This window comes from Peromyscus eremicus, chromosome 3 (genome assembly GCF_949786415.1).
Source record: "Peromyscus eremicus chromosome 3, PerEre_H2_v1, whole genome shotgun sequence".
NCBI lineage: Eukaryota > Metazoa > Chordata > Mammalia > Rodentia > Cricetidae > Peromyscus > Peromyscus eremicus.
The window spans coordinates 12312207-12328870 of NC_081418.1; the positions used below are offsets into that span (position 1 = coordinate 12312207).

Consider the following 16664-nt stretch of genomic DNA (forward strand, 5'->3'; position numbering starts at 1 on the left):
CTGACACTCAGTCATCAGAGTCTGAGAGAAAGGCTGGAAAGATTTTAATATCCAGTAAGAAATCAGACCTCACAATAAAACAGTAAGGCCAAGTCTATGCTGAGAGCAGGCAGGGTATCAGAAGAACTCACAAGGGGACTGTGGTAGCAGCAACAAGGATGGACCCACTTAAGTCTTTACATGGCTATCTGACCATGTTTTGTGTAAAGGCCTCTAGAACCTGGGCCTCCTTGAGCAATTAGTAAACAAGGAAGCTCTGTAGTCTAGGCCATCACATTCACAAAATGGCTATAGTTCTAAATCAGGATAAACAATGCATTCTTCAGAAACACAAAGTGGACCCCAGGACCCATGAACAAATCAGCTAAGGGTCCAACACACTGCAAATTGGTTTGGATATTGATGCATATCTCTTGGGAAAGGATTCAGTGTTTATCATAGACTTAATTCAAATATCAGGCTAGGAAGATAAGCCCAGTGGGAGAGCACTTGCCTAGTGTCTGTGAGGCCATAAGTTCAATTCTCAGCACCTCAAAAGTAAGTTCAAATGATGTATAAAGCCAAGGGCTTGGTCTCTAATATCAATTTTTAAAAGTCCAGAGATGAGGCAATGGCTCAGGGAATAGTGTTAACTGTTCTTACAGAGGACCCAATGTCAGTTCCTAGAACCCACACTGTGCAGCTCACAGCCTCCCAAAACTATAGCTCCACATGTCCACCTGAATATCATCTCCCACAAAAATTAAAATTAATAAAAAAAGAAGGGTCCTTGTAAGCTAAAAGTATCATTGAGTTATCAAAGGTATTCTCATATAGGCATTGCCAACTTTATTTTTTTATTTGTTTTTCTTTTTGAGATTATAGTATAATTACATCATATCCCTCCTTCCCTTTTCTCCAAACCCTCCCAAATTCTACTTGCTATCTTTCAAATTCCTGGCCTCTTTTTTCATTAATTGTTGACACACATACACACACACACACACACACACACACACACACACCCCTAAATACATAACTATAACCTGCCAGCATGTTTACTGAGTACAAACTGAACTGTAAGTCTTCCTATAGTTTAACTCAATCTCTGCATGACCAACAGTGACTGGAAAACTGAAGCTCTGACCTAGCAACCTGTGTCCCCTGAGTCAATGATGTTTGTGTTAGCTGGAGGCAAAGAATTTCAATAGCTCACTCATTGCTTCCCTCCCCAGGGTGCTTTTTTACATCTTTCCTTATCAACCAGTTTCTTGCTTCCAATCTTACTGAGAAAATTAAGCCCTAACAGTCCCCTATTTATGCAAAGTTAGACTTTCTGAGGTTTTAGTCTCCTGCAGTGAACTGTGAAATTATATCATCTGACATCATCATAAGGAGCATGAGGAGAACACAATTAAGACATTAGAAAATATAAACAAACACTGAAAATAACTTTTAACCCCGTACATTGTTGTATTTGTTGTTTTTACCAGTTATTGTCATTAATCTCTTATCATAATTTAATTAATTTATAAATTAAACTTTATCATTGGTATGCATGTACTAGAAATACACTGTAAATATATGCAGAGTTCAGTATTCTCTATGGTTTCAGGCATCCACAGGATAGTCTTGAAACATGTCCCTGGTAGACAGGAGGATCTACCAACCAGCAGAAAACATGCAGATTCCCAGTTCCTCACCCACCTGCCTTCAGATCCTGACACTAATCCACATTCCACCTGTTACTGTAGCTGCACTGCTGTGGCTCTACCCTGAGTAAGCATTCCCCTGCTCACTGCACTTGTCCTTCAGAGAGGATCTCTCTAAATCTCTTCACTCTCTTTCAAATATCACTTTCCAATTTCTTATTTCCTCAAGAACAAAGCATTACTTCTCTCTCTCTCTCTCTCTCTCTCTCTCTCTCTCTCTCTCTCTCTCTCTCCCTCCCTCCCTCCCTCCCTCCCTCTCTCCCTCTCTGCCTCCCTCCCTCCCTCCCTCTCTCCCTCACCCTGACCCTCTCCCTCTCTCTCATAAACAACTGTCTAGGACCTCATTTAGTTCTCCAATCCTGGATCTGCTTTCTGACAGGCCAACCCAGGACAACCCCCAAAACTGCCCCTTCCTCTTTCTCATCTCGTTGGAGAGTAGCCTTGTCCTTCCAGTTTCTCAGGCTAAAAGCATCAGCCTCATCCTGAACTCCTCCCTTACACGCCCAGCCACGGACTCTCCTAACTATTGCAGCTCACCATTCACAGTTCCGATTACATTCCTGTACTTCCTCCTGATGTCTTCAAAGCCATTTCTGACTTCACAGAGCTCCTTCCTTTCCTGCGGATCTCTGCCAACACTTCTCTTGGATGTTCTAGTGCCCACAAACATTCTCTTCTCAAATTCATTACAAACATGAGCTAGAGCTCTGACCCTCCCCCTTCAGTGCACAGAACACAACACCATATATTTAGTAAGGGCCCTGCAAGTGGCATGTCAAGTGAATGTTAAATGCAAAATTCCAATAAATTCAGTACCACAAATAATCCTTACTTTGATTAGTAATGTTTGGTGAAATAGTGGTTTCTGCTTTTGTAAAACTATCCGTCATGTGTCCAAACACCAGCATCAAGAGCGGAAGTGAAGTCCCATGGATAACAGCGGCCAGTGTCCCCAGGACCATGAGTAGCTTGTCAAGCCAATCCGCATAGCGAAACTAGGAGGAAGTAGAGCATACGCAGTGAGCACATGGACCCATAGGTGGCGCTTCAAAACAGACTCCAGATTCAAGCACTCTGCAGAAGGTCACTCTGCTGTCTCACACCCAGCTCTCCTCTCCCTCTGATGAACTTTGACAATAATCTCACCCAGGCTGTACCAATTTTTTTTTAATTTATTTTTACTTTTATTTACATGTATATGTGTGTGTGTATCTGTTTGTGTGTGTGGGCACATGAATGTGAGTGCCATCAAAGGCCAGAAAAGAGCACAAGATCCCATAGAACTGGAGTTCTAGGTGGTGGAGAGTTGCCTGATGTGGGTGCTGGGAATTGAACTCCAGTCCTCTCTCTGTAAGAGCATCAAGTGCATTTAACAGCTGAGCCATTTCCTCAGCCCATGTAGTAATTTTTCATACTGAATTCAGTGTGTCTTTTCTTCTATAATACCTGATGATAACTTTTTAAAGTTTCCAAAAAGATGATAGCTGAAAAATCGTATTTTGAAAAGATAGAAATCATTCTCATTCTGTGGTGGCTACCATTAGCAGACACTGTGACTGAAATTACAACCACTGAGGAGAAATACCTTTCTCCACACAATTGTAAACATTTCCAGATTTAACTGAAGAGAGATAAGACACCTGGCTGCTAAATCCTAGCAACCGATAATCCACCTCGACCTTTATTAATGTGTGTTGCGGAATATTTGTTCACACTGACACTCCGAGACTGCCAATAAAGTTTAACCTTTAATCAGGGGCGGAGTTAGTGACTAGCTGACCAGAGGACCCAGGATACATACAGAGAGGCACAAGAAGTAATAGGGAGGGTTTAGAAAGAGTCCAGGGCCCTTTTGGATGAAGAGCAAAGGTCACTGGTGGCTTCTCCGATCAATAAGGCTTTTACCCCGATACTTGACTTTGAATTTTATTAATAATAAAAAAAATTTAGATAAACTCTTCAAACACGGATACATAGGACTTTGAGTCAAACCTGCCAGGAATTCAGGGCCTTGAAGGATGGCATTTATCAAGCATGGTGGTATACCATGGTAATCCCAGCACCCAGGAGTCCAGGGCCTTGAAGGATGGCATGTTATCAAGTGCAGTGATACAACAGTAATCCCAGCACCCAGAAGGCAGGTGGTAGAAGGGTCAGGAGTCTGAAGCCATTCTTCCTACACACACAGCAGGACCCTGCTGTAAACATACCAAAGCGAGGCACGTGATACAGCAGCTTTCCTCTACCGGCTGGCAATGACCATCAAGAAAAATATAGGTAAAAGATCACTGGCAACATAACTAATTTGGAAAAAAACTGAAATCTCAGCCAGGAAGGGAAGCTGCTGAGGTTCAGTACCTGGCAAATTATGATTAGCATTCTTCTGAAAATAAGCTAAATCCAATCAATTAACTTTACCTCCACATTTTTATACTTTCTAAGGAAGCCTTATATCACGTGGAACATCTCCGTCTTGAGGTAAGTATTTTAAGTAATGACTACAGCCCAAACTCACCATCCCAAATATGCCAACAGCTGGTTTCTTTTCTTTCTTCTCCTTTTTACTGAAGAACACAACAAAGGGATTATGCAAAGCTACAAAAATGCTACAAAAACAGCCTATTATAAACTAATGACAACTAGGACAAACAGGTCTACACAGTACTCATTCAAACAGTCTGATACCATTTGGAAGTGTAGATACAAATGTTCATACAGTTTAGACATTTGAATATATGATTACTATCACTGAGTATTGTATTTCAATTTTAATGCTTTATGCGTGTGTGCATGTGTGTTCTCATTAGTGTGTGTGTGGGGGGGGGACACAAACATGCAATAGTGCATGTGTGGAGCTGGGAAACCTGGAGTGTCATTCCTGGCCATCTACCCTGCTAGAGACAAGGTCTCTTGCTATTCACCGCTGGATTTGCCAGGCCAGCTGGCCCATAAACTTCCAGTGATTCTCCAGGTTCCACTTCACGTTCCTCCATTAGGCTGTTAGTATTACAGGCATGTGTTACCACGTCTGGTTTTGTATCAGTTCACTTCACGTTTCTCCACTAGGGTGTTAGTATTACTGGCAGGCGTTAGCACGTCTGGCTTTGTATCGGTTCTGGAGACAAAAACTCAAGCTTATGCAGCAAGCGCTGTCCCCACAGAGCCACAGCCCCTATCCCAGGTGTCGGGATTTGTATAAGAGTATTTTCTTGTGTGCTAGATGTTTCCTAATTTTTGTGATGAATACACGTAGCCACACAATTATTTGCAAATAAAATACTACACATTAAAAAAGAGTTCCCTAATTTTTTTTTCCTTTTTTGGTTAATTTTAGTCTCATTAGAATATTATGGCTGGGCATGGCAAAGCATATTTATAATTACAGTACTAAGCTGGTGAAGGCAGGATTATTATAAGTAGGAAGAAAACCTGGGCTGCACAGGGATACTCTACTTGAAAAAAAGAGAAAGAAAATAAATCATGTTCCAGAATTAATCTACCCAATTATCTCCTTGGTAAGTCTAGGTACAGTTTAGTAACTACCTAGACATACGTTTATTTATTTATATGTTTAGCTAGTTTATTTATTTATTTATTTATTTATTTATTTATTTATTTATTATTTATTTATTTATTTATTTATTTATTTATTGGCACTATGGATAGTAGATGTAATCATTCTCTTTACTACAGGGAGAGCAGTGATGAGATGTTGGACACCAGTATCCTAACTTGAAAGGTAATTAAATTACCCCATGAGCAAATCTAATTCTACAAGGATATCTGAGGTGCTAAGTGGATTATAATGGAAACAAATGCAGCCTTAAAAAGCCATGTTTTAAAAAAAAAAACGACAACTATAAATTGCCAAAAAGCTGTCCTTACACGTAAAAAAGTCAACTATTCTTCAAAGTTGCAAATCAAATAACTCCACCTCCAACCCACGTTTCTCACCACCTGTCACTGCCGGCAGGGATGGCAAGCTATACCAAACCTATCTTAGGAAAGACTGTTTTCCAAAGAACATCACTTTGACTCAGACTTTTAAGTTTAAAAGTTTTTTCATGTACTAGATGAAGTAAGAAGACAGTTTTCAAGGGGAAAAAAAGTCCAGTTTTTAGTGGTACAATATGGACACAAACACACTAGCTCAGGATGGGTCCTGTGCTGGCGCATCTAAAACACAGCTTCAGTATCCCTGGAGCTAGGATGCAAGAAAAGAGACAGCCATGAAGCATTCCAGCTCTGTGCTTCGTCCTTACTTTTTCCTTCTCTGACACTGATGCTACTCGAGAGGTGGCATTCCAGGCAAGAGCTTGAACAGTGCATTAAGAACTCTGAAGGAGGCACACTGTTGACCTTTGACAGGTAAGAAACGTGCAGAAGAGTTACTTAACTTGCCCCAGGTCCTGTTGCTAGAACAAACACTGAGATTTAGCAGGCAATCTGCTGCTGGACCACTGAGCTGTGAGACAGGAGATACAAACCTCTGAGACTTCAGCCAGGATGGAGTTCAGGGGTACGGCATTTGCCTATCACTGGGCCAGAGATATAATTCAGTAGTAGACACTGGTCTAGCATGCGCAAGGCCAGGGTTCAGTCCCTAGTACTGAAGGGGAAGGGTACTATCTGTAATGTATATCTATGAAATTTCTATAGTACCATGTTTGACTATCAATTTGTCTTTTTGAGCATTATGTTCTGAGATGATGCGTGTTCTGAGCAATCTACTAGGAGTGAGAACTGGTGACAACCTGTATTCTCTCTCCCAGAACTAGAACTTAAAAATGACTTAGGGCCTCATCCAGGCAACATCCTAGAGGAGACTCTCAGAACCATAAAAATAAATAAATAATAACAAAATCAGTGCTGGTAAGCAGTTTAATAAGAGCCACTAAACAAAAAGTAAAAGGAATTTCTCTACTTTGAAGCCACGACAGAACCAATAATATGTGTAGATTCAAACCATCTATTATCTTTACCTTCTTCTTTGAACATCATGCAATACTTTGTATGTAATATACTTAAGAGTGGTGATACAAACCTGTAATCTCAGCTCTCAGGGACAGAGGAGGTGGGATGATCTACAAGTCCAGGCCAGCCTGGGGTACACAGTGAGTCTGTGGACAGCCTCCACCTTGCTACACAGCAAGATCTTATCTCAGGGAAAAACAAGTCCAGTGTACACACAGGTGCACATGTGTGTGTGAACACAGTTCTTTAAGCTATGCTAAGCAATTACCTTCTAAAACATACCACATGTTGGACATATGTGTTTCAAGCTGAGCACAAATGAGATATGAATATAAAAATATGCAGTGTGAAAGAGAATGTCATCCGACTCATAATTTTTATTACATATATAAAAATTACTATGTCTAGGATACCCAATACTTTTCCAAACTTGATTTCTTTACTTTTTAATGTTGACGGGGGGGGGGGGATTTAAAACTACAAAAGTGTCTCACAATATTTCTCTTAGATAGCACTAACCTAAAAGCCTGGCTGGATTCAGATGAAATGTTTTTGCAAGCGCAGTCTCCTCAAATCCCACCACATGCTGAGCAGCTTCACAGCCTGCTCCACCACCACCAGCTGCCACCAGCAGCCACCACCAGCTGCCACCACCACCACCAGCCACCACCACCAGCCACCACCACCAGCCACCACCACCAGCCACCACCAGCTGCCACCACCACCAGCCACCACCACCAGCCACCACCAGCCACCACCACCAGCCACCACCACCAGCTGTGCTGCCTCTGATTATTGGTGAAGTTGCTAAGAGGGAATTCTCTCCCTGGGAAGGACATTCTCCTCTCTGAATGGCTCCAGCCCTTGGACAACCCTCACCTGACGGGTAGTGTGTGTTCCAGATAGCTGCATTTTTCTGCAAAAAAGTTTACTAGAATGCTTTACCTCTCATCCCATTCTCTCCTCTCAGAATGTCAGTGAGTCATTAACGGCATTGTACCTACCATCTCAAAGTCTTTTAGAGCAATTATTTTCTTTGAAGTTCAAACTTCCCCAGCAGAAGCCAGTAGAAATTCCTCCAGCCTGCTTGCATATCTGGCTTTTTGGGATTTTTGTTTTGTTTTGTTTGCATTTTATTTATTTATTGTGCATGGATCCATGCACATTAGAGGGCATATACCACTGCAAGTGCCTTTAGCGGTCAGGGTCGACTTGTAACCTGCCGATGGTTTCTGCTTCCACTATGTGGGTTCTGAAAACAGAGTTCAAACTGGGGCTTGTCAGGCTTCGAAGGAGCTGCCTTTACCTGCTGACCCATCTGGCTGGTTCTGCTATGTCTTTGACCTGTCCATTAAATCCTGATTCATTGCTTGTTAGTATCAGATACTCAAGGCTCACTTTGTATTTTCTCTGTCCTAGATCTGGCTGAAATTACCTGTTCTATATAGCATCCCTTTCTTTAACAGAAAGCACCAAGAGTGTTTATTTCCAACATCCGTTTCAGTGGACTGAAAGTGAACAACTAAAAAAAAAATCATGACTTCGTATTGAAGTTTCTTTTTCTTTTTTTCTTTTTTTTTTTTTTTTTTTTTTTTGGTTTATCGAGACAGGGTTTCTCTGTGTAGCTTTGCGCCTTTCCTGGGACTCACTTGGTAGCCCAGGCTGGCCTTGAACTCACAGAGATCCGCCTGCTTCTGCCTCCTGAGTGCTGGGATTAAAGGCGCGCGCCACCACCGCCCGGCCATATTGAAGTTTCTTATTCTAATTTCACATTTTTTTTTTAAAAGACTTATTTTATTTATTATGTATACAGTGTTCCGCCTGCATGTGTCTTTGCAGGCCAGAAGAGGGCACCAGATCTAATTGCAGGTGGTTGTGAGCCACCATGTGATTGCTGGGAATTGAACTCAGGACCTCTGGAAGAGCAGTCAATGCTCTTAACCACTGAACCATCTCTCCAGCCCTAATTTCACATTTTTAAGCATAAAATTTATTTTCTCTTTTGTACTTAACCCTCCTTACACTGAAAACTTGATTATTAATATTAATACATCTACTAATTCCTATTATCTTAGTTTACAATTTTCTATAAACAATGAACCTAGTGAGTGATGTTTTTAACTTCCTGTCACAGGCAGTCCACTGTAATAAAAAAATATACTGAAAATAATTATGTTCTCTTAGCAATTACATTTTCAGTTTTTCTAATTGAAGTATAGGTTACCAGTCTGAAAAGATCTAAATGCTGTTTTGTTCTGTTTCACCTGTCACGCCGCATTCTGTGTTTGTGTAGTTCATCAGACCACAGCAGAGGGTCCAAGCAGCTCAGGTGCATGAGCAATCAACAGTGCTCACAAAGCTGAGCTCATAAAACCTAAGGGATCTGAGCCATGGCCCAGCCTAGAGGCTGAACAGGAGCCTCGGTCAGTCACACACATCTGAAGGACTGCTCCAAGCAGCTGAGTTCCTTCCAGTGGCTGGTTTATGTTTCTGAAGGCTGAAAAAACAACCACTAATCATTTACTGCGGTGCTGGAGGCTACAAACGAATTGCTCAAATGTACAAGACATGTCAAGTATGAAAGGGAAACAATCTGGCTACCTCTTTTTGCCCATCTTCGAGAAGTTCTTGTCTGCTCCTCCGTTAAGGTCCTCTTCAAGCTCCATCACGACCTGGGGAGACACCACAGTTCATCAGCCAAATACATGCCCGCGGGGTCCAGAGCCTAGGCTGACCTCACTGCCCCGCGGGGAGCCCAGCGGGGAGGAGGAGCCCCGCCCTGGTGCTCCCGGGACCGGGCCTGGAGGTAACTCACCCCGGGGATCCGGGGAGCTCCCGGGTCACCCACGTGGACCGGGTCTGGGCTCTGGATCCTGCCGGCCCGCCCTGCTCGGAGCTGGGCAGCAGGATCCACAGCGCGGGGCTGGCGCCGAAAACACCGGCCCGGAGACTCCCGGAGCGACTGGGGCTGTCGCCACTCGGTCCGCACGGACTTCCGAGGCCCCTGACCCCGGGACCAGACTGGGGCATCTCGAGCAGCCGACCCTTCCGGGAAACCGTCCACCTCACCTTCGGCTTTCCTTCGCAAAGTCCGCCAAGACGTGGAATTTGGAAGAAGCGACCCTGAGTTTAGCGGAGCCTGGGAAGATGCGGGCAGCGGCCTCAGCCTCGTGGAGCTTCAAGAGCCGCTGCGGGAAGGAGCCCAGGTCCTCGGAGCGCCGGGTACTAAAGTAGTCACTAGCCCGTCCCCCCCCCCCCCCCCCCAGGCCCCAGGGCCAATCAGCCTGGTGGGAGGGATTGGGCGAGCCTGCAGGAGAGGTTGTGAAACCAAGGCACTTCTTGGCTTCCCTGAGCTTTGGAGAAGGGAGCTGGAATCCTCAGTGAGACACTTACATAGACATGTCTCCACATGTTCAGGTAAGTCTCCATATAGAAGTGTATATGCCTGGATAGTGCACAGTTGGATCACTGATGAGTCATACTTAAAAGGATACTTTACCTGATGGAGCTGAATAAAGCAATAGTCAATAAAGCAACCAGGGACCTTGCTTATTCTGTGAAATCCCCTTCTGACAGCATTGCTTTCTTTTTGTGTTTTTAAGGCTGGTAGACATTTTTCTGTGAAAGCCTTTCTTAAGTGTGTTTGGCATTTTCCTAAAGTATATCTATTCAATTTTTGGCTTGGACGATAGTCCTATATAATGGGGCACTTCAGGGCAGAAATGATATTTTAAAGTACAGAGTGTTTTCGAGTTTTAACTCTGGAATCAATGTCCATGTTTTCCCCAGGGCATAGCAAGTTCTTACATTTTCTGGAATTCTGATGGATTCAGCTGTTGGAGTGTGACACGACCTTTCTCCATCCAGTTGTGCCCAATGCTGGCAGCTCAGATGTGAAAGTCAACCTGGGACAGAGGTCCTTGTCGACATCATGCCAGTGAAGAAGCCCTGACCACCTGGAGAGAAGTTGTTGAGTCCCGTTTCTTTCTTTCTTTCTTTCTTTCTTTCTTTCTTTCTTTCTTTCTTTCTTTCTTTCTTTCTTTCTTTCTCTCTTTCTTTCTTTCTTTCTTTCTTCTTTTCTTTTTTGGTTTTTCGAGACAGGGTTTCTCTGTGTAACAGCCCTAGCTGTCCTGGATGGCTCTGTAGAACAGCCTGGCCTCAAACCCACAGAGATCCACCTGCCTCTGCCCTCAAAGTGCTAGGATTAGAGGTGTGCGCCACCACCGCCAAGCAAGACCCCTGTTTCTTATACTGTTGTGCCCAGATCATGACCCCCAGAGAGACCACCAAAGACGAGCATGCCAGAATGCAAAAGCATGGTTTAATTCTGGATATTCAATACAAACCTAGGCAGGGACTTCGTCCAATACATCCAACGCAGTGGAGGCTGAAGGAAGCGCCCACCTATCTGCAAGCTCAGCTTTTAAAGGGAAAGTCACAAGGTTACATCGTTTAGGGGTGCTAGTACGGGTACAATTCTGATGGGCTCGCTTCTAGGGGCTTCTAGAAATTACTTCTCACGGAGTGGTTGCCCACGAACATTTCTCATTGGCTGCCCTCAGGTGGGGGCATTTTTATGGTCAGTTACCCTGGAAACCAGGGAGAGGACATTCCATAGTCTGGCAGGCATTACCTCGTGACTATCTTGTGACTCTGTACTTTTACACTTCCTGGTTTATGGATTCTGAACTGACTAGTTTCAGTAACTAATGGCCTATTCCCAAAAGGAAAAATCTTAGGCCTTAATTTTAGGGTGAAAGCATTTTGGTCTTATTTCTAAGATGGCTCATTTTGGTCTCACAATACTAAGCTTTCTCTGTTCTCACAGATGCCAAGAAATAGCCACAGCTGTTTTTAGTTAACTGTTATGGGATGATCTGGGGTCTCCTTCCTTCAACTGTGTCTTACCTGCTCCTCAATGGCTTTGGGATGGGAAGGGGGCAGTGTGCCATCCTCAGTGGCCCAGACCTACCTCTCCTCTCTGGTTAGTATGGTTGTCTCCTATCCAACTACAAGTGTCCTACTCATCTTCCTCGGGCTGCAGCCATCACCCTTTAGCTTCCTTTTAACCCGACCATCCTCACCTCAGTGTGTGAGCAACTTGTAGTTTTCCCTAACATTCCAGAGGGAGCCAGCTCCTTTGGCAGAATTAGTAAACATGGCACTTTAGGATGTTATTACTTTATGTCTTCAACAATAGGGACTGGGTCAAGGCTCCACTCCATTCTCCCCAGGGGCTTGAAAAGTTCCCTTTCAATTTGGGAAAAACTGAGATTTGTAGCTTCAACAAAGAAAACAATTTCAGGACAGCCATTAAAAAGCAAGGTTGGATTTATTTAAAAAAAAACAAAAATCCACCAAAGATGCTTCAAGAGACAGTAGGAGAAAATCACACCAGACACTGCGAGGAGCTTCTCAAAGGACCATTGGACTTGGGTTTCTTTGCAATGGGTTTGTATTTATAGGATTTGGGAGGCACACAGAAAAGAATTTCCTTTTGTAAACGAAGTTGTAAGGTAGATTTATAACGTTTAGATTTAGGAGTGACAGGGGAGTGCTAGAAACTCAAGGTCCTACATCAGTCTGGCCTCAGCACAGTTTCCTTACTCTCATTGACAAAATATCTTTGGAAACATAGATTGTCAGGGGTAGCTGAAGTTTCTGGTGTTTCTCAGTTAAAAAGAAAAAAAAAAACGGTAGATGAGACCCTGGATAAGAGTCAATTTCCCCCAATGCTTTTCTTTCTGTTCCTATAATTTTCCTGTCTTTCTGTCCTGCCTCACTTTAGATATGATTTTTTTAGTACTTTTGTTGATCATAGGCTCTGCTCTGCTCTGTTATACCATATTGTGTAAAACAAAAAAACAAACAAAACAAAACAAAAAGAACCCAGTGGTTTTTCAAGCAACTTTCTTTCCTTTTTCAGGATGGAAGATGACTGTACCTTGGTGGACATACAGCACCATCTATCTGGTGTGACCCCAGAGGTTCAGAAAGACACATACGTTTCCCTCTTGTTCTGATACAGCATGCTCACAACTTACTCCTAGCGTTTAATATTTTTTATTATACTCTATATTCAGACTGGCCAAAAATGAATTCAGTCTTCTCTATTCAGATTCACAGAGCAGTGTTGATTCACCTCAGATTTTCACCCCTTTATAAGCACAGGGTGGGCAACTGTACCATGGATTCCAAATCCCCAGAGTGGCACATGTGACCTCTTCACTTGTTGCCTCTCCAGTATGTCCAACCCATGGTCCTCACAGCCGAGGACAGCTATGAATGTAGCCCAACACAAAATTGTAAACTTACTTAAAGCATTATGAGATTTTTTTTGTATAAAAAAAATGTTCTTCAGCATGAATGTAGTAGATTGTAATGCTGTGCCCCAATATCAAAAAACTGGGCATGTCCAGAAGAAAAAAGCTTCATTGTTTGTTGGTGGTAAGTATTGGATCCCTGCTGTGGGATAATGCTTTTGTACACTGGTTTAATAAATCGCTGATTGGCCAGTAGTCAGGCAGGAAGTATAGGTGGGATAAGCAGACAAGGAGAATTCTGGGAAGAGGAAGGCTGAATCAGGAGACATCAGCCTGCCGTCCAGGGAGCAGCATGTAATGGCACACAGGTAAAGCCACAGAACACGTGGTGACATATAGATGAACAGAAATGGACTGAGTTTAAGTGTAAGAGCTAGTCAATGGTAGGCCTGAGCTAATGGCCAAGCAGTTTTAATTAATGTAAGCTTCTGAGTGATTATTTTATAAGTGGCTGCGGGGTCTGTGGGGCTGGGCAGGACCGGAGCAAACTTCAGCCACAGATTCCCGGTGATTGGGTAACTTCCGCTGCTGCAATGAGCCAATCGAGCCAAATTACTAAGTCCAGGTTTAATAAACAGAGCAGAGCAACTCCCAGGTGACTCTCAGAAAGGCAGGAGAGGAAAATCACAAGGCAGGTTGGTGACCAGGTCTTAAATACCCCATTGGTGTGGTCCTGAGCAGCCCCAGGAGAGGGGCTAACCCTTGGCAGGCTTTCTGAGGGGTGGGGTCTGGAATGGGCAGGTCCAGGGAGCTGCTGTTTGGAAAGCTGAGCGCAGGAACTGGGATGGGGCCCCAAGCTGGAGATTCCCAAAAAATGGTAATGATATTTATTCTTTCTGTACTTAACACATATCAACACCATGGCTTTCTATCCTTTAAACTGTCCTTGCCTTTATTTATTTATTTATTTTTCTTGATCATGTAATCAAGGTATCATTTATTTACAGGTTATCAATTAAACTTTATATTAGGCTACTAATCCCAGTTTTCTAATTGTCTGTTCTTGTGTATTGGGATTGTTCACTGCTTACAGCCTTAACTCCAACTATGTGGTCTAGCTGGGGCAAGATGTTTGTCAGCTTAGTGATATTATTATTGTCCACATGGAATTGTTGTTGTGGGCCCCATCTTCTTCCTGGAGACTTCAGTTGATGTTAGGCCTGGCCGTGATTTCCTGCAGAAAACTGATAAGAGACTCGAACACAAAGACATATATATGCAGCTAATTGAAGCCTTTTTTCTAGAATTAGTTAGTACTCTATATGACCATTCATATCTTAACAAAGTTTAAAATGTATATCTATATATATATCTATATATATATTAATCTTGTAAATTTTGATACAAAATTTATAATTTAAGAAAACTTTAAAGAATCAGAATAGAATCAAAGAGTTGAGATTAGTAATAGAATAGTCCCTTAATTAATTTGGCTTTTCTCCTGTCCCATAGCAGAAGATGGCTCTTTTCTTCTGGCATGATACAGGGAGTTTTTATTTTCCTTTTAACAACATGCTTGAGTTTAAAGAAGGAGAGAGCCATTCTCCAACTCCAAAGTCAGCTTTAAATTTTAGTTGAACTGGGACTATTAGAAGACCAATAGTGTTAAATCTTTAGAGAAAAGCAGAAACAAACATTTAGGAAGACATAAAATTTTTTAGATAATATATACCCATACACCGTTTCACTCTGCTTCCTGGGATAGATGATTTGTCCCTTTTCTTCAGTTGTCTCATTTGTCCAGTATTCTTCAGATTCCTTAACCTTCATTCTCCTAAAAGACAAAAACAAAAACCTTTCCCCAAGACTAATTTTGGGGATGTTCCTTTTTGGCAAGTTATTATCTGATTAAATGAAAAGGCATGTGTTACTGGTATAAGTTAGTTTAAATTGGATGTTCATGTTGGTTGAAGAACTATCACCTCCTCTAATTAAGAGGTTTCTCTTGTTCAAATCAAACCTTTATCAATTTTGATGGTACCCACAGCTTATCTTCTCCTGTAGAAACAAAAGCAAAACCTCGTCCCCAACGTAACACATACCCTGGTTTCCATTCTGAGGACAGCACATCCTTAAAGTATATAGGCTGATTTAATTCTGTAGTTTTTTCTATTATCCAATGTCTCTCTGCAGCTGTTGTTCCTTTCTCATTGGCATTATGAAAATTCAAAGTTAATAGAGCATTATGCAGTCTATTTCTGGGGGGTTTTGTTACCCATTTCTGTTTATTTAGCATATCCTTTAGAGTTCTATTTGATCTTTCTATAACTGCTTGACCTATAGGATTATGTGGTATGCCTGTAATATGCTTTATATTGTAATAAGCAAAAAACTGTTTCATTTTAACAGAGACATATGATGGAGCATTGTCAGTTTTGACTTGTGCAGGTATACCCATGATGGCCATAACTTCTAGCAAATGAGTGATTACAGAATCAGCTTTTTCAGAACTCAAAGCAGTTGCCTATTGAAATCCTGAATAAGTATCAATAGTGTGGTGTACATATTTCAATTTTCCAAATTCTGCAAAGTGAAACACGTCCATCTGCCAGATTTCATTCCTTTGAGTACTCTTTGGGTTACATCCTGCTGGTAATGGTGTTTGATTGTAGAAGGAACAAGTAGGACATTTCTTTACTATTTCTTTGGCTTGTTGCCAGGTTATGGAAAAATCCTTTTTTAAACCTTTACTATTGACATGATGTTTTTTATGAAATTCTGAGGCCTCCAGCACATTTCCTATCAATAATTTATCAATCTCATCATTGCCTTTATCTAGAAGGCCTGGCAGACCAGTATGGGATCAAATGTGAGTTATATATAAAGGATGACTCCTTTTCCTGATTGTATCTTGTAATTGAATAAATAGTGAAGTTAATTCTGACTCATCAGGGATAAATTCTGCAGTCTCAATATGTAATACTACTCTTTCAGCATACTGAGAGTCAGTTACTATGTTGAGAGGTTCTGAAAAATCCATTAATACCAACAGAATAGCATACAATTCTGATTTTTGAACTGAATTATAAGGACTTTGAACCACTTTACTTAAATTTTCTGATTTGTAACCTGCCTTTCCTTGTTTGTTGGCATCTGTATAAAATGTATGAACTCCAGATATGGGTTTTTCCCGTACAACTCGAGCCAAGATCCAATCAGCTCTCTTTATAAGATCAAGTCTATCCGCTTTTGGGATATTTGCTGTTAATTTCTCCCAAAAAATTACTGCAAGATCTTTGCCAAGGTTCACTTTCTGTCCATAATTTTTCAATGTCCTCCTTAGTTAAAGGTATGACAATTTCTGCTGGGTCTATTCCTGCTAATAGATGAAGTCTCAATTTTCCTTTCCAAATCAAGTCAGAGATTTTTTTCCACATACGTTTTTAATTTTTTTATTTGGTTTATTTGGTAAAAATATCCATTCCAATATAATATCTTCCCTCTGCATTAATATTCCTGTAGGAGAATGCCTAGAAGGTAAAATAACCAAAATGCAATCCAGCTTTGGATCAATACGATCCACGTGCCCTTCATGTACTTTCTTTTCTACCAAGGCCAATTCTTTCTCAGCTTCAGGTGATAACTCTCTTGGACTATTTAAGTCCTTGTCACCTTCTAAGGTTTTGAACAAATTATCCAGTTCATCATTTTTTACCCCAACAATAGTTCATAGATG

General features: G+C 41.8%; 1 protein-coding gene across 5 annotated transcripts in view; it reads right to left on the reverse strand.

Annotated features, from left to right (window-relative positions):
• The window catches only part of LOC131906617 (multidrug resistance protein 2), a 246496-nt gene that overhangs the window by 155016 nt on the left and 74816 nt on the right, over positions 1-16664 (reverse strand). Inside the window, exons 1-4 of one of the 5 annotated variants that reach the window (XM_059257283.1) lie at positions 9735-9862; positions 9267-9337; positions 4207-4255; positions 2524-2686 (exon numbers count right to left, since the gene is read on the reverse strand). The exons of the other annotated variants lie outside the window; for them this stretch is intronic. Coding sequence (XP_059113266.1) covers positions 2524-2686; positions 4207-4255; positions 9267-9331 — 277 coding nt within the window. The 5' untranslated portion in view covers positions 9332-9337; positions 9735-9862. Of the gene's footprint in view, positions 1-2523; positions 2687-4206; positions 4256-9266; positions 9338-9734; positions 9863-16664 lie in introns of those variants that run through there. 5 annotated transcript variants of the gene reach the window in all.